General features: G+C 43.7%; 1 protein-coding gene, 1 non-coding gene and 1 pseudogene across 5 annotated transcripts in view; 1 reads left to right on the forward strand and 2 right to left on the reverse strand.

Annotated features, from left to right (window-relative positions):
• Positions 1-1483, forward strand: part of DNAJC12 (DnaJ heat shock protein family (Hsp40) member C12) — a 71238-nt gene extending 69755 nt beyond the window's left edge. For all 4 annotated transcript variants that reach the window (XM_054728911.1, XM_054728912.1, XM_054728910.1 and 1 more), the window contains one exon: positions 947-1483. In XM_054728911.1, coding sequence (XP_054584886.1) covers positions 947-1041 — 95 coding nt within the window. In that variant the 3' untranslated portion in view covers positions 1042-1483. The remainder of the gene's footprint in view (positions 1-946) is intronic.
• Positions 1484-19999: 18516 nt separating this feature from the next.
• TRNAS-UGA (transfer RNA serine (anticodon UGA)) lies at positions 20000-20081 on the reverse strand. The gene has a single exon. It is a non-coding gene; the product is annotated as a tRNA-Ser (tRNA).
• A 2198-nt stretch (positions 20082-22279) lies between these two features.
• On the reverse strand, positions 22280-22896 carry LOC103289527 (GTP-binding nuclear protein Ran-like; annotated as a pseudogene).
• Positions 22897-23164: the final 268 nt, after the last annotated feature.

The following is a 23164-nucleotide window of genomic DNA, read 5'->3' on the forward strand; positions in this document are numbered from 1 at the left end:
ATATGTTATGAACATTTTTATGTGACTGTAAATATTAAAAAATTGTTAATGATTATATCACAGCCTTTTAACCAGCTTTCTATTGCTGAATACTTGGAATGTTTTTTTTTTTTAAATGTTTTATTGATTTTTAGAGAGGAAGGGCGAGGGAGAGAGATTGGCTATCTCCTGCATGTCCCCTCCTGGAGATTGAGCCTGCAACTCAGGCACATCCTGACCGGAATCAAACTGGTGACCTAGCGATGCATGGAGATGATACTCAACCAACAGAGCCACACAGGCCAGGGCTGTTTTTTTATTTTTAAAAACATTTATAAAAGGTAACATGTTAAACATGTTATAGTTAAAACCCTTGAACACATCCATGATTATTTCCTTAAGATAAATTTTCAGAAGTAGAATTGTTAGGTTAAATGTTTATGCATTTTAATGAGTTTGATAAATATTGCAAGTTTCCTACCCAGAATAGTTTTGTCAGTTTACACTTTCTCTAGTAGAGGGGAAATGACCTTTTATCTAATTTTCAACAAAGTTGTTCATTAGTCTAAAAAAATAAATCTTACTATCATGGAATACATTATTTGTATTTCTGGAATCCTTTACCATTGACCTTTTATTTTTGGCAGCTGTTTGAAAGTTGTTTCCAATTTCTTTGCAGGTGAATTGTCAAAATTACCACCACTGGAGGCATTATAAATGTCATTTTATTATTAAGTTTAAGAATGTGAGATCCTCTCATCCATATAAAATAAGTCCTGTTCACAAGAATTCAACATCCTGCCTAAGTTAATCAGTTTCTGTAAGATATTAATAATTCATCCCAAAGACTTACCCTTACATTTCACTTATTGCAGTGAAATCTCACCAGCAAGCTGTTTTACTATTACAAGCTTGACTTCTTTGTTCCTACCTCTGATTTAAAAATCTTCTCTTCTCTCCTTCAAAGGTTTTTCAGATGTGAACAGTTGGCACCTTCGTTTCCGCTGGGCTGGGGATGCTCCTTCAGAACTCCTGAGGAAATTCAGAAACTATGAAATATGAAATGTCCCTGCTCAGTAGGAGGGAGAGCGAGTGAGCAAGACCATCCCCTGTGCTGCCAACATGCAGTCTTTGTTCAAATCTTTAAAATGTCATGTTTATATGTCATGTTTGTGAATCGCTGAGTACCGATTGATTCCTCCACCCTTGTACCCATTCTCACAATGTTTTTTAAATGAGAGAAATTTCAGAAGACAGGTTTCTTTTAATATTAGAACAAATTAAGCCTCTTAGATCCAGAGTGGATTGTATTATGTGTGTTTTCCTATAAATGTTATTTAGAGAAATCCATTTTTAAATCAACCTCTGTATTTAAATATTCATTGATATATGATGATCTCTATTAGTACTGGATGTACAAGAAATGTTTTCTGACTCTGGACTTAAATTGAAATGTGAAACTACTTGTCTAAATCCCATAGAATGAAATAAATAATTTTCCCAAAATTCATAATGAATGTATAATTCAGCTGTTTTTTGGAAAATAATCTGAATAGGTATTTCTACTTTAATTTCAATAACTGTAAATTTAAAAGGTTATTAATTTGAGGAAACACATTCCTACCAGATTTCTTTTGTTATATAGAAAGTGATCAGAAATTTATTTTCTTAGAGTTTGAAGGCTAGAAGTCCAAGATTAAGGTGTCTGCCGGTTTGATTTCTTCTGAGGCCTCTCTCCTTGGTTTGCGGGTGGCTGCTTTTCCACTGTGTCCTCACATGGCCTTTCTCTGTGCATGTATATCCCTGGTGTTCCTACTTCTTGTAAGGACATCGGTCATACTGGATAAGGGCCCCAACCTAACAGCCTTCTTTTAACTTAATCATCTCTTTAAAGACCTTATCTTCAAAAAGGTTACATTTTGAGGTACTGGGAGTTGGGACATAAATATATGAATTTTGGTCCTGGCTGGATAGCTCAGCTGGTTGGAGTGCCATCCCCATTCGCCAAGGTTGAGGTATTTTATTTTTATTTTTTTAAACATATTTTTATTGATTTCAGAGAGGAAGGGAGAGGGAGAGAGAGATAGAAACATCAATGATGAGAGAGAAACATTGATCAACTGCCTCCTGGATGCCCCTCACTGGGGATCGAGCCTGCAACCTGGGCATATGCCCTTGACCGGAATCGAACCCGGGACCCTTCAGTCCACAGGCCGACGCTCTACTCACCAAGCCAAATCAGGTAGGGCAAGGTTGAGGTTTTGATCCCAGTTGGGGCACATGTGGGAATTAACTAGTAAATACATAAATGGGTGGAACAGCAAATCGATGTTTCTGTCTGTCTTTCCCTTCTTCCCTCTCTAAAATCAATACATAAAAAATTACTTCAATAGCCGAAACCGGTTTGGCTCATGGATAGAGCGTCGGCCTGCGGACTGGGGTCCCGGGTTCGATTCTGGTCAAGGGCACCTTGGTTGCGGGCACATCCCCACTGGGGGGTGTGCAGGAGGCAGCTGGTCATGTTTCTCTCTCATCGATTTCTAGCTCTCTATCCCTCTCCCTTCCTCCCTGTAAAAATCAATAAAATATATTTTTAAAAAAATTACTTCAATATATGAAATTTGGGGGAACATGATTAAGTTCATAATATAGGTGAAAACTTTTTCCCCCCCAAATATTATTGTTTTATTGATTTCAGAGAAGAAGGGAAAAGGAGATTGAAACGCCTCCTATTGGGAATTGAACCTTGACCTCCTAGTTCATAGGTCAGTGCTCAACCACTGAGTTTCACTGGTGAGGCGAAAAAAAATTTTTTTTAAACAAATACAATCCTGTATTGGTTTCCTTACTTTTATCTGAAATTTTATTGTTTTGTCAAATCTGTAGAAAGAATTACTTCTATCAGTATTTTATCACTTCATTAAAATGTGATTTGGCATTGTTACCATATCTACAAATTTTACTTTAAAAATATAAAAAATATAAAGCATGTTAAATTAATAAAGAGAGGTTTTGGACTACAATTGCCTGTCATAATGCCTGCCTGGTCCAGGTAGGCACTCGAAAAAAATACTAGATTGAATAAGTGAATTTTTAAATTTAAGAATTGGAGTTTTAATTTTTTTTCTCCCAACCCCCCATTGTCGATTCATAGCACTGATGACTTTTAATGACTTGTTAAAGGGGAAAACACTCCCACTCCCATGGCCCACTCTGCTTTTGTTTCAGATGGATTTCCCAATTATTGACAGGAGTGAAGGCCAGCTCTTACTTATTTTTCTCTCCCACGAGGCTGGCAGCCTCCAAATAAGAAATGAGAAAGAACTCTGCTGGAATGGGGATTTATGATGGGCCAGGCTTGTGCTAAGCACGTTATATATCTGTGCTAAGCACTTTATGTAACTTAGGAGGAGACCTTTTATTTTTGAACACTTAACTACACTCCTGAACTCAAAGTTTAAAAAGGACTGTGCTTTGATTATATAGTTTTTCTCTTGGAATGAAAAATAAAGGGAAAACTGGACAACTTTTCTTCAATAACTTGTTTGACTCCCCAATGTGTTCAGCACAATCACAATTGTATGTATGTGCAATAGCACATTTTCAAAGCCATTTATTTTTGAGTTTTGGCTCAACTTGATGGCGGAACAAACCAATTATAAAAAGATAATTATAGATTAAGGTCATTAGGCTTTTAAGTTGGCTCTAAATGCTGAAGATGATTAGTTTCTCTAATATTTGATATTGCATGAATAAGTGAATGTGGTACATATTTCTTGAGAGCATTATTATTTTAAAATCCTATTGTTTAAAGTATTACATATGTCTCCTTTTTTCTCCCATTGATCCTTTACAGCTCGCCTCTGTCCCCCACCCCAGGCCTTCACCACCCTATTGTCTGTGTTCCTGGGTTATGCATATATGCTGCATATATGTTCTTATATCAGTTCTTTGGCTGATCTCTTCCCACCCACCCCTGCCTTCCCTCTGAGATTCAACAGTCTGTTCCATGCTTCTGTGTCTCTGGATCTATTTTGTTCAACAGTTATTTTTTCATTAGATTCCACATATGAGTGAGATCATGTGATACTTGTCTTTCTCTGACTGGCTTATTTCACTTAGCATAATACTCTCCAGGTTCCTCCATGCTGTCTCAAAGGATAAGAGATCCTCCTTTTTTTTTTTTTTTTTTAACTGCTGCATAGTATTCTATGGTGTAAATGTACCACAGCTTTTTTTATCCACTCATCTACTGATGGACACTTGGGCTGTTTCCAGATCTTAGCTATTATAAATTGTGTTTCTATGAACATGGGGGTGCATTCATTCTTTCTGATTGGTGCTTCGGGTTTCTTAGGATATATTCCTAGAAATGGGATCACTGGGTCAAATGGCAGTGCCATATTTAATTTTTTGAGGAAATTCCATACTGCTTTCTATAATGGTTGTACCAGTCTGCATTCCCACCAGCAGTGTACTAGAGTTCCCTTTTCTCCACATTCTCGCCAGCACTTGTCATTTGTTGATTTGTTGATTGTAGCCATTCTGACAGGTGTGAGGTGACACCTCATTGTCATTTTAATTTGCATCTCTCTGATGATTAGTGACTTTGAGCATTTTTTCATATGTCTCTTGGCCATCCGTATGTTCACTTTGGAGAAGTGTCTATTTTGGTCCTTTGCCCATTTTTTAATTGGATTGTTTGTCTTCTTTTTGTTAAGTTGTATGATTTCCTTATATATTTTGTATATTAAGCCCTTATCACATGTATTCAAATATGTTCTCCCATACAGTGGGCTCCCTTTTCATTTTTCTTTTGCTGTTCATTGAGAGCATTATTATGTGAAAATATTGTACTATCATTTGTTTAGGATGTAAAACTGTTTAAGTCATGTTGATGCTCTCAAGTAGTTGATAATTTAGTGAAATAAGACAGGTATCTGAATTTTGTTTAGTTTAAAAGGAGCATGTTGAATTAGTGTAAGTATGTAATGTGCTTAGAACATGCCTGGCAAAGCACTATGTGTAACCGTTACTATCTATAATAATAAAAGCGTAATATGCTAATTAGACCGGATGTCCTTCTGGACAACCTTCCAGACGAAGCCGGGGCTGCGAGGGAAACCTGGGTCCCAGGTGCCTGCCGGTGGTCGGAGGGAAGCCCAGGTGCCGGGTGCCAGAGGGAAACCAATGCCGGCAGCTGGGGGAAGGAAGGCCTACTCTTGCATGAATTTCGTGCATCGGGCCTCTAGTTCTTACTATATAATTGCACCCCCATGTTCATAATAATAGTAAGTCTTGTGATAATTAATTAACAGAATTATGGCCTCCTTCCTTCCTCAGTCCCTTTCCCCAATTCTCTCAGAGGCACTGATTCTTGCATATATTTCCATAGCTATGCTCTGCATTACACACATAGATGTGTTTCTGTTCTGAGAGAGAAAGGAGAGAGAGAGAAAGAGAGAGAGAGAGAGAGAGAGGAAAGAGAGAGAGAGAGAGAAAGGAGAGAGAGAGAGAGAGAGAGAGAGAGAGAGAGAAAGAGAGAGAGAGAGAGAGACATTCATGTGAGAGTGCTTCAATAGGCTGCTTTCTGCACTCCCGCTGACCTGTATTGAGCCTGAAATCTAGGCATGTGCCCTGACCGGGAATCGAACCATCAACCTCTTGGTACACGAATGACACCCAACCAACTGAGCCACACCAGCCAGGGCTCTGTTCTTTTCTTTATATAAATGGTAGCATACTATTTACACGGCTGCACACCTTCCATTTATTCAATTAATCCTGGAGATTTTTCCATTTTTAGTATATGAGTGCTACTTCATTCTTTTTATCTGCTTCATGAAATTCCATTGTGTGGATGAACCAAAATTTAACTTGTCCTCTATTGATGCTTTTCAAGTTTATTTACAGCTTTTATTCCTGATCACAAGAAACACTGTAATGAATAGCTTTATACATATATTTCTTATATGGGAAGTATACCTGGAGGATAAATAACCTAGTACTGGAGTGGATCAAACAGTCTATATATAAGGTGTCCCCCCAGAAATGTATACACATACTTTGAACAGTTATAAAGGCAATGCTTAGTAAAATATCTTTCATTTTCAAAATTGAGCTATCAGCTGTTAAAGTATATACATTTTTGGGGGACACCCTATATATGTGCATTTGATTATCATATTCTTTTTTTCCCAATAATTCAGATGTTTAATTATGAATGTTCTTTTTTTAAATTTCTTTATTGATTAAGGTGTCACATATTTGTCCTCATCCCCCCATTCCCATCCCATGATTATCATATTCTTAAACAAATAGATGCAGGTTTCAGAGATCTGGATTGGAAAACCCAGAAAATAGTGCTTGTTCATTGGGATTCTTGCCTTTACGTTTTTTCACTCTAGGCTAGACTTTGTTGAGTGGCTTGTTTGGCATTTTACTTATGGAACAATTTCCCAAGCACCTCCCCTAGCCCCTGACACCAGGGAGTGCCCATGATATAAAGCAATAATAAAACCAGAGTATGCTTTTTTTTTCCTGGTACCTTTCACAGACACAGGAAGAGAATAGGGTATTGTTGTTGTTTTTTTTCCTTTTCTTCTTCTTCTTCTTCTTCTTCTTCTTCTTCTTCTTCTTCTTCTTCTTCTTCTTCATTTTTTTTTTCCCCAGTGTTATGGCTTCTTGCCTTTTGGGTGTCCTGAAATGTTGAAATACAATTCTGAAACAGTTTTGCTCTTTTACATTAAAGGGCAACTCAACAGAGCAACTTTGAAAAACCTATGCAGAATTCACCATTTCCTAGGATCCTAAATAGTTTCCAGTCCCCAGTGGCTATATCCCAGCCTGTCAAAAATATGCCCTTTAATGAACAGATTAGAAATGCAGAAATGACTTTGCAGATATTTCTTGTAAAGAGAGAGCTGGATAAAGGGAAGATAAGATTGTTTCCCTGCTTATGAATTTTCATATCCTTTCTGTGCCCAGATCTGATGGTGGTTACCAGATCAATCACAGCAGCAAGTGTGGATGACTAATGCAGTTATTGAAAGGGTCTTTAATTTCCTGGAGGCAAACACCATTACCCGCCATCTCCATATCATAGACGGAGAGATGCCAGGACTCCTGGGGAGTCAGTGATGGAAGAAATTATAAAACTGATGCAATTACTGAGAAAATGATGAAATGTGTCACGATGAAAGGCTTCAATTCCCTTCAATTTCAGGTTTTGTGATATGCATCAGTGTGGCTGTGTCTTCCACTATTATTACTTCTCGGCTTTCTGTGTCATCTCACCCTCACTGTGGGAGAATATTTTGCATCAGGCTGCACATTCTCATCCTTTCCCTTCCCTCCCAGGCTGTTTCATTTCTTCCAGTGTTTTTGCTTTGCAGATTTCTTATATTAATTAGCTGCCAAGAGGGAATGTTTCCAGAGAGGAATCTAGGTTAGATGTGTGGAGAACTAGATCTTCCTCTGGTTCTAACCTACTGTGGGACTTAGGGAAAATCTAGTTTCTTCCAGGTGTGGCCAGAAGTAAGAATCTCCCTTTTGTAGGACACAGCTTGACCCAAGACCAGGTCTGGAGTGGCCTGGTTAGGGCCTCCAGAGGGAGCCAGGCCAGTGTGGGAACTGATGGGGAATGTGTAGTCAGAGGTAAAAGTGAAGGATTAGTGAGACAGGGAAAGCAGAGAAAGAGGATGTGTCTTTTTTCTCATTCTCATAACTCTTCCTCTCAATGTTTTTTTTAAAGAAGAGGGCAGAGATAAAAAGGGAGAGATTACAATTAAGTAGGTGTATTTATACACACCAGCTCCAAACACCTCAATGATCTATTTACATTCATCTGAGTTTGATGTCATTCTTGATAGCATCCCACCTCTGAAGACAATGGGGATTTGTCCTCAGAATAAAGTATATTAAATATAAATAAACCATATTAAATACTTTCCAGCTTGTCAGACCATTAGGGGAGGCTCCAAAACAGGGTCTAATGATAAAAAAATAACTCATACCTTTAACAGTTTTCAAAGCATTTGCTCACAAATTCTTTTTTTTTTTTTATCCTTACCCAAGGCTATTTTTTTCCCATTGATTTCTAGAGAGAGTGGAAGGGAGGGAGGAGGGGAAGAGAGAGAAACATTGATGTGAGAGAGAGACATGGATTGGTTGCCTCCTACAGAGACCCCTACCGGGGCTGAGGAACCTGCAACTGTGGTACTAGTACATGCCCTTGACCAGGAATTGAATCTGCGACCTTTCGGTCCGTGGGCCGACACTCTAACCACTGAGCAAACTGGCCAGGGCATTTTTCACACAAATCTTATTTGAACCTTCCAATTAATCTAATTTGGTTGAGAATTTATAGTTTTGTTATAGTCTAAAAAACGATAAAATGAAAAGCATTATGTATATTTTAAACTATTGGTTCTCAACTTTGAAACCACCTGGGGAAGATGCCTGAGTCCCACCCCGGAGGTTCTGATGTAATGGGTCTGGGTGTTCCTTCCTGTTGGGATTTGACAACTCCAGGGTAATTCTAACTTGCTTCTCAGGGCGAGGACCACGGTGGCTCAACAAGTATAGGTTGTAGGTGAAATGGCTAATGTCTTGATGGTTCTACCCACATACGGTGTAGGAGACCCGAGCTCTCCCTTCTGCGAGAAGCTATTTCTGAGGGGTCCCTGTGACCCCAGGGGCACTCCATTTGGGCTTCCAACAGGCTCTGCCTCGCTGGGCTCTCCCTGGTCTTCACTTCTAGCCCGAGGCCACTTGGAGCGCCCCCTGCAGGACGCCGAGCACCTGTGGCCAGAAGAAGGCCACCTCTGGGCCTGTAGCTTTCCTGGTCACCAGGCTTGAATAGTTTCTCAGAGGCTGGGACTCCCCCTGTGTTTTTCCTTGAGTCCACCTGCCTGCACGCACTGGCCGGAAGAAAGGCACCAGCAGGAGTTTGCAGCATAGAAAGAAAAAATAGTTAATATTGACTTGGTCAATGGGGAGCTGGGGAGCTTGTGCAGGTTTCAGATTATATAGGGCAAACATCAGAAGACAAGTGGGTTAGGGCAGGGGTCCTCAAACTACGGCCCGCGGGCCACATGCGGCCCGCCGAGGACATTGATCCGGCCCGCCGGGTGTTTTTGCCGCCGCTGCCTGTCCTGCTTAGCAGCCGACTTAGCAGTGTGCATAGGAATTTGTTCATAGTTTTTTTTTTTAAACTATAGTCCGGCCCTCCAACGGTCTGAGGGACAGTGAACTGGCCCCCTGTTTAAAAGTTTGAGGACCCCTGGGTTAGGGGTTCTGGGTGGGTTAGGGGGTCAGGGTTGTGCTGGGACCTGATTGGTCCGAGTTGAGGGAAGAGTAATAAGTCATTTCTTCTGGTCTCGAGGACAGCTCTGAGGACAGTGAGGTCTTTTCTGGCCCCTCTCTCTGGTCTCATGGGGAAGTAGCCAGCGGTTCTGTCCACCTTGGGGCTCGGGAACGGAGACATAACGTGTTCTCTTTAGTCGTCGGACTGTGTGACTGAGTCAGGTGCTGGCTGCTGTCTTCTGCGGTCTGGGGGTTTGCTGATGATCTGGGGGTAAGGCTAGGTCTCTGAGAGGTATGTATACATGCATAGAGAGAGGAATATGATTTCTAGAGCTAGGCTTTAAAACCAAATTTAATCAAGGTCATAAGGACCGTAGGTTTCACAAGTGGTTACAGATCCTGACTGCCCGGAGCACAGACTTGGCTTCCTCCCACCTTCCTTCTCCTCTCTTACCCTGGCCTTCCCAGCTGAGGAGAAAGGAGCACCTGAGCAGATGGGTGACAAAGGTGCTGCGGGTGTTTGTGGAGAGGGAGGGGATGTGTCTGCACCAGTAGCAGCTAGCTAAAAATGCTCGTCAGCAAAAAAGTGTGGCCCTGAGAAGTTTAGAAACAGAAGCTTACCAATGTTGTTCCCCAGATAATAATAAAAGAGAAATGATGAACTGTGTGACCTTAGGCAAGTCTTTTACGTTTGCTTCTCTGAGCCCAGGTCCTCTCTTGTACATTTTACCAGGAAATAAAACAAACCCAGACCGTCCTGGTTTTCATTCTCTTCTGTTCTAAATTCTAGGGATCAGAGAATGTATACATTAAGGCAAGGACACTCCACTGGCAAACACCCATGGTCATGTCACCCACGGTGTAATGTGTGCAGGTAAGAGGGTGGCTCTGGAGACGGCACCTGCCACCAGTGTCACCTTAGGCAAGTTCATTAACCTCCCATTGTCTGTTTCCTCGTCAGTAAAATGGGATAGTAATTCCCTTGATGTAGGAAAAAATATTAACTACTAGAGGCCCAGTGCACAAATTCGTGCATGGGTGGGGTCTGGCCCCAATCGGGGCAGATTGGGGCCGGGCCTGTCAGAAGGAGGAGACAGCGGGAGGTTGGCTGGCTAGCCCGCCCTGATCGGGGCCCCGATCAGGGCCAGTTCAGCTGGGGAGAGGGGCCATGGGCGATTGGCCAGTGGGCCCTGCCCCCAATTGGGGTGGGGGGTCGATTGGGGATGGGGCTGGCTGTGGGGAGGGGCTGTGAGAGGTGGGCTGGCCGGCCCTGTCCCCAAATGGGGTGGGGGGGGCGATTGGGGGTGGCGCTGGCTGGGGGGGGGGGGCCCGCAGGCCGATGGGGGTGGTGGGGGTCCACTGGGGATGGGGCTGGCCATGGGGAGGGGTTGCAGGTGGTTGGCCGGCCAGCCCTGCCCCCTTTTGGGGTAGGGGAGGCAATCAGGGGTGGGCTGGCCAGGGGGAAGGGATGCGGGCTGATGGGGTGGGAGAGGCTGATCAGGGGTGGGGCTGGCTGGGGGGAGGGGCCACGGGAGGTTGGCCAGCCGACCCCACCCCCTGATTGGGCAGGTTTGCTGGCTGTAGTGGGCGTCATAGCGACCGGTTGTTCTGGTTGTTACAGCGTTCTGGTCAGTGGCTTTATATATATATATATAGATTAATAGTAGCAGTTGGGAAAGGAAATCAGAGAATGACTAAAACTATTTTTTCCTCCCAACATCTTCCCATTCTCTAGAACGGTGCTCCAGCACCCAGGACCTTGTTACAAATGCAAACCACTGGGCCGCACCTTGGACCCATTGAGTCAGCGTCTGTGAGGGTAGGGCCCAGGCATATGTTTGGCATCTCCCTGATTTATGCTAAGGTTTGAGTAGCACTGCTGTGCTGTGGAATCTTGCTTTCTAAAGTGTGGTCCAAAGCCCAGAATCATCAGCATCACCTGGGGACTCATTAGACATGCAGAATCTCGTGCCCCACTCCGGATCTGTTAAATTATAATGCATTTTGACAAGATCCCCAGGTATTTCCATGCACACCACATCTTGAGAAACACTGCCCTAAATTAAAATTAAATTACTGTAAGTGAAATAACAGTAGAAATACACCTCCTCAGTCACACTTGTCCTATGTCAAGTGCTCAAAAGCCTCACGTGGACGGTGTAGATTGCACAATATTCTCGCATTCTTAGAAAGGTGTATTGGCGAGTACAGATCTAGGATAATTATTACTATTACTATGGTTATTTTTGTAGCCACAGAGCATCTAGATGGAGCACTGGCTGGGACAAGGGTGATGAACTCCAAAGTTTAAAGGAGTCAGGCAGGTGAAGTAAATGAATGAAGTAGGTCAGTTATAAGAGAACCAAGAGCACAAGCACAATGGTAAGTGGCCGGTGATAGTCAGCTTCCATGTTGGGCCTACAATAGGGAGCACTGGGGACTGTGGTAACCTGGGAAAAGCATCTTCAGACCCAGCCAGTGGCTATCATGGAGAAAGCTAACCCAGGCCAGGCTAGACCTATTTTTGTTTAAGAAGCTAGAACTCTGGATTTTTATGATTCTTATATTTTGATTACTACATCAAAAATTTTAAAAATGCTGTGCTATCCAAAGAAACACTTCTGGAAGCCTGATTTGCCCTTGGTGTTGTGACCTAAAAAATCAAGCTCGCCAAGGTCAGTTGTCTGCCTCGTGTATATCTTCCTCTCGCCCTTGACGGGGATCAAACCTGCGGCCCTGTGGTGTGCCGGCTGATGCTCTAACCACGGAGAACACTGGCCAGGGCTTCCTTTCTTCTGTTTCATCTTTTTCTCTCAATCTCATCTTTGCTTTCCCTTTTCTTTTTTCCCCATTTCTTTCTCCTCTAATATTTATTTATTCAGTACACATTTATTGAATGTTCTCTATGTGCCCCAAACTGCTTAGGGCTCAGGATACAAAGATGAACTACCAGTGCCCCTCCCCTCAAAGAGCCCACAGTTCATGGGGAGACTCAGACACGAATACAGATAATGACATTGCCATTTCTGTTGTGCTGTGGTAGAAGTATGTCCAAAGGGAGTAAGTCACCTTTGAGGGGGAGGGTCAGGGTCACATGTGTAGATATCTGAGCGGGCTTTTGAAAGATGTGTAGGGTTCTTCAGGCTGAAGGGCAGGGATAGGAGTAGGAGAGGGTATTTTTAGTGGAAGGAACAGCTTGGGGATTTGACAGCGAGTGGTGCATTTGGAAAGAAAAAGTTCTCGGTGACTGGCATATAAGGTATATAAAGTTATTTACCAGACCTCCTTATTCTGTTGTTGTTTTTTTTTTTTTTAAATATTTTTTTATTGATTTCAGAGAGGAAGGGAGAGGGAGAGAGAGAGAGAAACATCAATGATGAGAGAGATCATTGATCGGCACGCCCCACCCTGGGGATCACATATGGTAAAAATTCAGAGAACGAGAGAAGCCATCTGTCTGCATCTGTTTTAACTCTTAACCCCGGGCTCCACCAGGTTCTGCTCTTCTATTTCCTATTTGGGGATCAGTCTCTGAGAGCATCCCTCTCCCCACCGAGGGCTGCCTTCTCATGGTGCTGACAATGGTGATGCATTTGGTACAATGCCCAAACCTGCTAACTAAAGTGCATGCCCAGAGTAGATTTTTTTTTAGAAAATATATTTTATTGATTTTTTACAGAGAGGAAGAGAGAGCTAGAAACATCGATGAGAGAGAAATATCGATCAGCTGCCTCCTGCACACCCCCTACTGGGGATGTGCCAGCAACCAAGTATATGCCCTTGACCGGAATCGAACCTCGGACCCTTCAGTTCGCAGGCCGACGCTCTATCCACTGAGCCAAACCGGTTAGGGCCAGAGTAGATTTTTTTATTTTTGTGTGAGTGTGTGTGAAAAGTTTTGTGCAACTGGTTTCAGAGAGAAAGCAAGAAAGTGACACAGCACAATGTGTAAATCTGATGTTTAGTAATTTTAGCGGAGCGATACATCAAAACTTTGGCATTTTGTTCAACTAGCCTTACAAAAAGCCTTTCTTTATAAGGTGATTTCTAAGATCTTTTCTATTCTAAACATCTATGCTTTTGTGAGTAGAATTTTTCTATTACTTTTCAAAATTATCCAAAGAAGGTTTTACTTATATATACTAAAAATTGATAGAAGATATGACAAGGAAATGCAAAGATTTCCCCCACCTCCCCCCCGCCAACAGTATATTCACATTGTCTCCTAAAAAAGGCTCTTCAAAATCTATAACCTCGAGTCACCATTCCTCAGATTGCCACCAGATGGCAGCCTTGGGCTGATAGTAGAAGAACGGTTTGCCCCCCAGAGCATTTGCTAGTTGTGATGTTGCAAAAAGACTCCAGATTTGGTGGTGGTTTCTTTGCCTCTGCACCTCCACAGTGTGCTCAGCTAGTGTCTTTGTCTGCCCATCACAGACATGTCATGAATAAGACCCAGAGGGGCCCGAAGAAATCTCAACCCAGTGGCAATATCAGGGGGAACACTTTGTAAAGTAGGTGACTGTCTAACCACTATGCGTGTACACCTGAGACTGATACCAAGTAATATTAAATGCAAACTGTAAAAAAAAAAAAAAAAAAAAAAAAAGACATTTTACCCCAGCAATTCTGCAAGCTGCTCGGGCCAGTTCACTGAGGGCAATGCTGTGTGGAAAAGAAATACTTTTGTTCACAAAGGACTGTTTTAAAAAAAGAAAAAATCAGAAACCTTGTGGTCAGAGGTAGGATTGATGTGGAAGCTTAAAGGTAGAAGGTCAGGAAATAGGGATTAGGAAGGTATGACAACACTGAAAATGTACTTAAATATCACGAAGTGATGTTATAATGAATTAAGTGTCGATATGTTGCTGGAGAAATTAGTGGGCCAGATTTCCCAGACACGAGTGGGAGTGGGCTTCCTGGGGTACTGCTGACATGAGCACTTTCCGAGCGCCCCCGGGAGAACGAGAGGTGGTAGAAGGCTTTATTTGCATGGAGTTACATCCCTCGGGTTGTCAAGTCCCTTGTCCCTTAAGCAGCCCTGAGAGAGGGCAGCTGTGGTTCCAGGAAGCCGAAAGGAGGGCCAGTGTGCAGAGTGCCTGTCCCAGGCTAAAACCTGGGAGCAACCTTCAGTCCAGACTCAGCCCAGGTGGGTCCCACGTGGCCCTGAGCGCAGCCCCTGCACCCGGGAGCCAGCAGCCCAGTGTGCAAGGGCCAAGGGAACGCTCCCCTTTGTTCAGAAATTTAAATATTCAGGTTTAGTGCGCTTGCAGTGGCCACTAATTTGTTTATAGGTGTGACCAACAGACAGGCACCTTCCCATGTTACCCAGACCTTACTGGGCAGGCGTCCAAACTGCCTTTGTTCAGTCCCTTCTCCCATCGATCAGCAGAGAACAGAATTGGATAGTGTTAAACTAGCAAAGCTGTATACGAGTAAATGGCATGCCTGTGCTATCTGGTCTTCCTTTACTTCTTTCCTGGGAAATAATAGCCAGATTATTCTAGCGGAATCAACTAGACAGGTTGTTTTGTTGGCCACGACATCTCTTGCATATAAAAAAGTTGCCACACACTGACTACCCTCTCCAGCCAATTCTGGTCTTATTTGCACAATGTCCTCCACAATGACAGTCTTGGAGAATGGGCCGAGAAGGAGCCCTTACTGGACTGTACTCTCCTCCCTATTTCCAGCCTCTTTCCTGTCTCTACCATGAATATTTTCAGTATAAATTTACTTCCTGTTCCCAGGATCTATGCCAGTTTCACAGAGTGTGGTCAGTAGATACTCCTGCATCTCAATTACTAAATAAAGTGTAGATTCCTGGGCTCATCTCATATCTATTGAATCAGAATCACCAGCAGTGAGGTCCAAGGATCATGCTTTAATATATATATATATGTGTGTGTACACACACACACACACACACACACATACACACACACATACACACACACACACATATTTATTGATTTCAGAGAGGCAGGGAGAGGGAGAGAGAAATGGAAACATCAATGATGAGAGAGAATCATGAGAATCATTGATTGGCTGCCTCCTGCACACCCCTTACTGGGAATTGAGCCTGCAACCCAGGCATGTTATCTGACTGGGAATTGAACCGTGACCTCCTGGTTCATAGGTCCACGCTCAACCATTGAGCCACACTGGTTGGGCAAAAGGTCGTGTTTTTAATAAGCTCTCTTAGGTGAAACTTCTAATATTTGAGAATGTTTGATATAAAAAGAACCTCCTGCAGTTTTGGAGCCTGGTGGGTCAAGGAAGATACTTCCTCAAACAACTTGCCAGGTAAGGAAAGAGAGAGAAGATAAACAGCAACAATGTCAAGACCATAATAGACACACATGTTTCTCAGAATCCAAGCCAGCTACCTTCAATATCTCCCAAAGCTAATGCTGAACCATCATGTTGCCAACAAAGAATGGAAAGGAACAATGAATTAATTGCCGTTATCATTCAGGCGGCATTTAGCTTTGCACCAGTTATTTTAAATGCTGGAGCAGGGGGAAGAAGGGTACTAGGGGAGGGGTGGGTAAATCTGATACTCTAATAGAAAGATACACTTCCTCCAAAAGTAGATATGAAGACCATAACCCCCCAGCCTGAAATTCGTTAGCCTCTTTCCTTTGAAATTGCTCTCTTACCGTCCATGACACTCAGTTGTTTTCAGTAAGGGTTCCCCCAAGGGTCAGTTTCAGCAGCAGCTTTAGGGACCAATAGCTGATACAGCAGAAAGTCAGGAATTCAACAGGAAACACAACTCGTCAACACATACGGTAAAACATAGAAACTCTGGCAGTAAACAAAGAAACGCAAATTAAATGAAAACGAGGAGTGTTCTTACCTACCAAATTATCCAAGAAGAAGAAAAAGTTGCTAGCGGTAGTACTCAACGTAGATGAGGGTTCCGTGATCCCAGCTTTCTCGTGCATTACTGCTGGCACTGCGCACGGGTGCAACTCTTTAGCAATGCAACTTAGCAATGTGTGTTGAGAGCCGTGAAATTGTCCATGTACTTTGCTTCAGTATAAATTTACTCTTAGAGATATAGACGCTAAAGAAATAACATGAAATATGGAAAAGGCTTTTCTCTCAAAGATGTACATCACAACATTATTTAACATTAGTATTTAGAAACAAGGAAGGAGCCCAAGTGGGCAACAGTTGCCTCATTAACTCTGATGCAGCTGCTGTGTAGTGTATTATAGAGCCATTACAAATCATGATTATGAAGACAGAGGAGCAGCAAAAGGGTACGAAATAATTCTAGTGAAAAAATATAAAATATACTATGTTCTACGTTATTTCCTGTGCATCTCTGTAGGTTTGAAACAGTCAACAATTTGACTTTTAATGTAACTGTATATTAAACTATATACATATAGGACAGGGAGGAATATGCCACAGTGATGAAGTTGGAGTGTTAAAATGCTGGAGTGTGGATAATCATTTTTATTTCTTTGTTCCCCTAGTTTTACGTAAGGGAGAGTCCTGGGCATCTCCTCTTCAACCCATTCTCTGCCCTGGCCCCAGCTGTGTTGGCTGACTGGTTGAGTTTGGCCAATGTGTGTGTGTGGGGGGTGGGGTGGGGTGGGGGGGGCGGGCAGTGCGAAGGCAGAGGGAGGGAGAAGAGTGAGGAGCTGCAGGCCCTCCCTGCAGGGGTCCTCTGGCATGTGTGTCCCCTAAAGGAAGGTCACTGCTCCTCCTCAGAACTCTCTTTGTCTGCGTTCTGGGGGCGCCCAGCCCCTCTGGAGGGTGGTGGCACCCCTTGCTGCTCCTTGTGGTTCCTCTACAGCCTCTCCATACCTTGGTAGTAAGCCTGCTTAGAATGGTCCTAAACTGAGTGTGCCTTCTGTTTCCTGCCGAGCTACTGACGGAAATGGTTTTAAAATTGCCTTTTAAAAATGTTATTTTTTATTATATTAAAAAAATCATGCCTTCATATATTCTGTATTTCCGATGCTTTGACATCTGGGGAGACTGCCCCTTCCATGGGCTAGCCAACATCTAAAGACAGAAAACAACGCACCTGCAAGGTAACTCACCTGCAAGCGTGCCTTACATCTGCAGTGAAGCAACCCTGAACCCACACCTTCACCCCCTCGTTTCTGGAGCTCTTACACTCAGGGCCACTAACCCCTTGCCCTAATTACCCCAAGGCCAGGTACCAGACAGCTAGGGACAACTCCTTTGCCCCATAGCCTGCTGAAATCGTTCAGACTAGCTACACCCCTAACCCTGCTTCGTCTGCCTCTCCTGCTCCTTCCCGCAGGAACCAAAATACTCTAGCCCACATTCCCCCCTCGCTTCCTCAGCTTGCAGGCAGACCTGGGCCTGGCCTGTGCTCCCTGCTTTGACCCCCTGGTGTGGCATGCCCCCCTCCCCTTGGGAATTGTAACACATGATCTTTTCAGTGGCAATCTTCTCCTGATCTGTTGGCCCCACCGTACCTGAATAACGACATACCCTACAAGCAGTTTGATAATTTAATCATTTTTACAACGTGGATAGCACCCACCAGAATCGGTGGGATTGCAGACGAGTCATAACTGGGAAATGTTACAGCTTGTGTGGTGGGTTTTGCTGGAAAGATGAAAATATCTTTTTATTTCCCCAATAGTCAAACATTCCCTCTAATGAGAAATTCTCAAATGCTGTAGTAATAATAATAGGTAATAAAAAAGAGTAAATAAAATATTGAAATATGATTATACAGCTTAGTCAGTGAGTGACAGGCTGGATGTTTTATAGAGACAGTCTTGAGAAAATGGTTAGACGGTTATTATTACTTTTTTTTTTTTAACGAATCTTAAAAAGCGGTGGGGGAGAAACAGAATAATTTAGAAAGGCATACCACTCGAAGGTGGTGCTAATACATTGTGTTAGAAATGAGTGGCTCAGGAAGCATCCCTCTGTCTGAGCAGTGGTCATTTTTCAAGCCTGGATGAATGTAAACCAAAGTCAAATTGTCACAAGTAGATCTGAACGATATAGTGGCTAATTTTCATGGCAAAAGCAGCAACAGGAAAAGCTACAGATAACAGCATCTCTGAACGCCTCTGCCTGCGTTTCAGAAATAAGTTAGTTTCTAAAATGAATCTAACCCTCAAGTCAGCCTTGTAGAGGAGCTGGGACTGTGCCATGATATACATGTAAGTGAGGAGAGTAAGAAGCCAGGGAAATCCCTTGGCAAGTGGAATTGGGAAACGGAGACAGACAGCCGATTCAGACTGGCCCGACCCAGCACCCTGACTCACCCACCTCCTTCTGCCTTGCAAGACCATTCATTTAAGCATTAAGACAACGAGGTTATGATCAGCAACAAATAATCTTAGGAACAAAGCCTGGGCTCTGTTGACCACAGGGACAGAGATTTGGTCAAACTAGAGATAATGCATTAAGAATGGCAGAGCAGAAAGGTGGAAACAACCCTGTCCCCTGTTCCATCTGAGAAGTGCCTACTCCCAGATCTGAGAGAAACCCCTACGTGTTTAAGTCTCTGGAGTTGGGTTTCCCGTCATTTGCAGCTCAATGTGATCCTGACTGAAAGAGGAAAGGAGATCAGCTAGGAAACGAATGCAGTTATTTATAAGTGATTTGAATGGGAGCAGAAGAGGATGGGATTGGGTAGGGAGGATGGATTGAAGATGTGAATGTGGTGATTGTATACAGTGGGATGGGTGCTGTGGGGGAATGTACTTCAGGTATCACAGAAGGCTATCTCTAGCCGTGACGTGTCAGGGAACTCCCAAGGACAGCTGGAAAGTATGGGGTGGGAGGGGGAAAGGGAAATGTGAACGGAAAGGGAGCAGAAAGGGTTGTACAGGTTCTCAAAGACTAACCTCACAATTTTCTTTTTTTATGGTTATTAAAAAAATTTTTTTTTGTTGTCTAAAGTTTTACGTATAACATTTTTCTTTTATTATTAAGACAATACTGGGTCAATATATGATAGAAAACTAGTTTAAAAACTGTTAAGAAAATTTAAATCCCACCATCCAGAGATAAAAATTATTGTTATTTCTTCACAGCCCCCATCCATTCTCTCTTTTTCTCCCATTCTTGTCACATAACTGAATTGTTGAACAAAAATGTGATCATAATAGAAATTGTTTTTCAAACTGTCCAACTTTTTGCACTTGGCAATGCATGGGGAAGCCTTTCCATGACATTAACATCATTTTAGTGGCTATGTGCATAGTGTTTCATTATGTGGATATAATCTCATGGTTTAGAAGTCGAAATTTCAGAAGTTTTTATTATCTCCTATTTCACACCACTTTTGGATGTGGTGGGGGAACCCTTGGAGGTAATCCTGGGATGGAAGGAGAGGAAGCATTAGCCTTGTTATCAGTTTTAATGAGATGATAGCTTTAGATTGTCATAGCCTGAAAACCTCCAGCACTATTTATATTAATTTTATTTTGCGACTTTGCTGTTCACCTTGAAGAACAAGATTTTAAAACTGTTGGCTTACCGTTTAGAACAAAAGGACGATTTTTATCTTTCAGTGTAAACAGCGTATGTTTGTCGCACTGACATTTATTGGCTTTTATCTGGCACATTCAACTTTTCTGTAGGTGCTCCATTTAGCCAGCACGTCTGGGAAATGAAAGAGGAAGAGTAAGGGCTATCATTTGAAGGCATCTAAAAAAGCATACATGATAAGAAAAAAAAAAGAGAAGCCGCCCGCTTCCGCAGCGAGCAGGGTTCGAACCTGCGCGGGGAGACCCCATTGGATTTCAAGTCCAACGCCTTAACCACTCGGCCATCGCTGCTACAAAGGGAAGGGGAAGGCAGAGACACCTTAGTATATTAATCACTCTGCGCACGCGCGCCAGACCCGGGAGTAGGCGGGGCCTGCAGCCTCCCGGAGTCCCGCTCCCAGGGGTGGCGCGCGGGCTGAGCGCTGAAGTTGCGGGAACTACTTCGTGGACGCCCGGGGGTACTCGAAACTGCCGCCCGCAGTTTAGTTTAGGCGAACTCTTTCCAGCAGGAGGTCTTAGGAGCCCTGCCCTTCGCCCCGCTCCGAAATCACAACCTTGTTTGGCTTCCAGTCGCTGCCCTGGCTTTTGCCCTCCCGCGTCTCGATTCGGTGCAGGAGGGCTGTGAAGCCCAGACCCGTCCCGCGGGGCGCTGCGGCCCGCGCTTGGGACCACGCCGGCGACCCCGGGGACGCGTCGCTCCCGCAGCGTTTCCCGCGGTGGCTGCGGTGCTTGCGTCGCCTTGAGCCCCCTCCCTTTTTGCGGACGGCTTGCTCCCCCAGCCGGGCTCCCGTCGGTGCAGCCATTTCTCCTTCTCTCCCGATGACCCCTTCGCTGCCGAGCCCCCCGGGAAGAAATCGGGGTCCCGGGTGGTCCCAGCCTCCTCACATGATGGGGACTTGGAGGTTGTTTCTGAAACCAAATTCTGCATTAGGTCTGCATTCTCTCTTTAAATGCCATCAACTCCCTCCCTTGTAAAGTGCAGCTCCTGCATTAGGTGGCTTATTCGCGTTATTGCTTTAAAGCTCTGGAAACGGGGCGGTCGGAGCCTTCCCCGCCCCCCTCGGAGGACGGAGGCCCGGGGACGCCGCCCGCCGGCTGGCCCGGCTGGCGCCAGGGCGCATGCGCAGCGCATACCGCAGCACGTGGGCCCCGCCGGCAGCAAGTTCTCTCTGCTGATGAGTGATTTGGCCGCAACCTTGACTAGTTTACATTTCTAAAGCTGTACGTGGAAACTTCACCGTCTTTCTCATGATGTTACATTTCATATTGAGCTGTGATTTGCCTTCCTGCCTTTTACGGGAGGAAGGGCTTTTCAGAGTTGTGGTTGCTTTTGGCAGAAATGATTGAGTTTGTCTTCACTCTCCTGTCCTTAATGTCCACTTTGTGGCCACACAACATGCTGGGCTTTGGATGTTAAAGGACCGCGATAGCCATGCGAATTTTCTTGAGGCTTTTCAATATTATTTCTCTTAACTAAAGGACGCTGCTAAGTGTCTACATCGATTGAATTGTGGAAGGGGAGCAGGATACTTGAGAATTGTAAGAATAAGTTTTATATAATTTGAGACCGCTGCTTTTAGAAATTTTACCTCTTTTAAACTTGGCAGCAACACAAGCCATCCCAGTTTCTCTCTGCATACTATATGGGAACACGGTTATTATCGACATTCCTAGGCATAAGTTTTATCATATACGAACTTTACTTGCACGTTTCCAATAGCTACTATCCAAAAAGAAATACGTTTTTTTGTCTTTTTATCTTGTTCTTAGATTCGATGTGTGCCCTGAGGTCACCTATAATTCAATCTTACCGTTTTCTTAGTTGCATCTTGATCTTGAAGTCCTGTTTATTCTTTTTTTTTTTTTTTAATATATTTTATTGATTTTCCACAGAGAGGAAGGGAGAGGGATAGAGAGCTAGAAACATCGATGAGAGAGAAACATCGACCACCGGGGATGTGCCCGCAACCAATGTACATGCCCTTGACCGGAATCGAACCTGGGACCTTTCAGTCCGCAGACCGACGCTCTATCCACTGAGCCAAACCGGTTTCGGCCTGTTTATTCTTTTCTGTGCAGTTGAATGATAATATTTACTGAAAAACTCCTTTTCTTCCTTTTTTTTTTTTTTTTTTTTTAAAAAGAATTTGAAGTACCATTTTATTCTGATTCTAAATGAGAAAGGATGGGAACGACAGTGACAAACACGATTGCACCACTGACTTGTGACGTTCAATAGCAGTCTTACAGGTGAAACTCAGTGAGGAAACACCTGTGTTCCAAAACAGCTAAATCTGCAGGTCCCAAAAATGAAGGTATTCTTTAACTGCCACATTGACTCTGAAGCCCATTCATCTCCTTCCGTGTCCCAAAGAGGAAGCACACATTTCACTTGGCTGTATAATCAGGTGGCAGACGCGCTGCAGCACTGACGTCATGGGACAGGTGCCCATTAAAGGACTTCCGAGCGGGGCTCCAGCTCCTTTTTCTCACAGGTCATCATCCTCGCCTGGGAGAGCGGTGTCCCAGCAGCCTCCACATCATGCTCCTGTGGTGCTGCCTTAGCTGGGTCCATGACAGCCTCTGGTGGGACAAGGGCAGGCATGGCGACAAACTCCAAGTTAGGGGCCCAGACCCGAGGAAGGGCTTTCCAGAGTGGTAGTTACTTTGGGCAGAAATGTCACAGTACGGAAGATTCTTCTTTTGGTGGGAGGCGATTGATTTTTGTCTTAACGTTCCTGTCCTTAATGCCCACTTTGTGGCCACACAACACGCTGGGCATATTTTCACACACTCACACCAGATCTCTATGCCAGGTAGGACTAGTCTCATAAGTAACTCTCGAAGTTACATCTAACACTATTACGGCACATTGGGCTTGGATGTAATAGCTGTCTCTCCGTCCGCAAAACTTCTCCTGACGAGCTGTATCCCATGCACTGAAGGTAATAGGTCCTCTGTTGGTATGGGACACAAGGGGGTGGACTTCAACACGCAAGGTCAAATTCACCGGCCAGGTGACGTTCATGAATGCAGTTTTTCCAGTCCCATCATCACCAGCCAACACAAGTTTGAACTGAACTTGCGGTTCTCCTTGGACAGCCATGGTGAGATTACTTCCAGAAATGTCTCCAGCCTGTCTGAGAGCTGGAAGGATGGCAAAAGCATAAATCAAGTCCTCTTTCTCCTCTTTAACCTCCTCTTCCCTTTTAAAGAGTTCTCTTGACCTGCTTAAAAGCTTGACAGTAATGAGAATTGATTATGGTTAAAATAGTTCAACCAAAAATTCTACTCTGTGGGATTTTTTTTTTTTAAAGTTGGTTGGGGCCCGAGAACTTAAAGGTTGTTTTTTGTTGTTGTTGAAGAGAAAAGAA

The sequence above is a fragment of the Eptesicus fuscus genome, chromosome 17 (genome assembly GCF_027574615.1).
Source record: "Eptesicus fuscus isolate TK198812 chromosome 17, DD_ASM_mEF_20220401, whole genome shotgun sequence".
Lineage (NCBI taxonomy): Eukaryota > Metazoa > Chordata > Mammalia > Chiroptera > Vespertilionidae > Eptesicus > Eptesicus fuscus.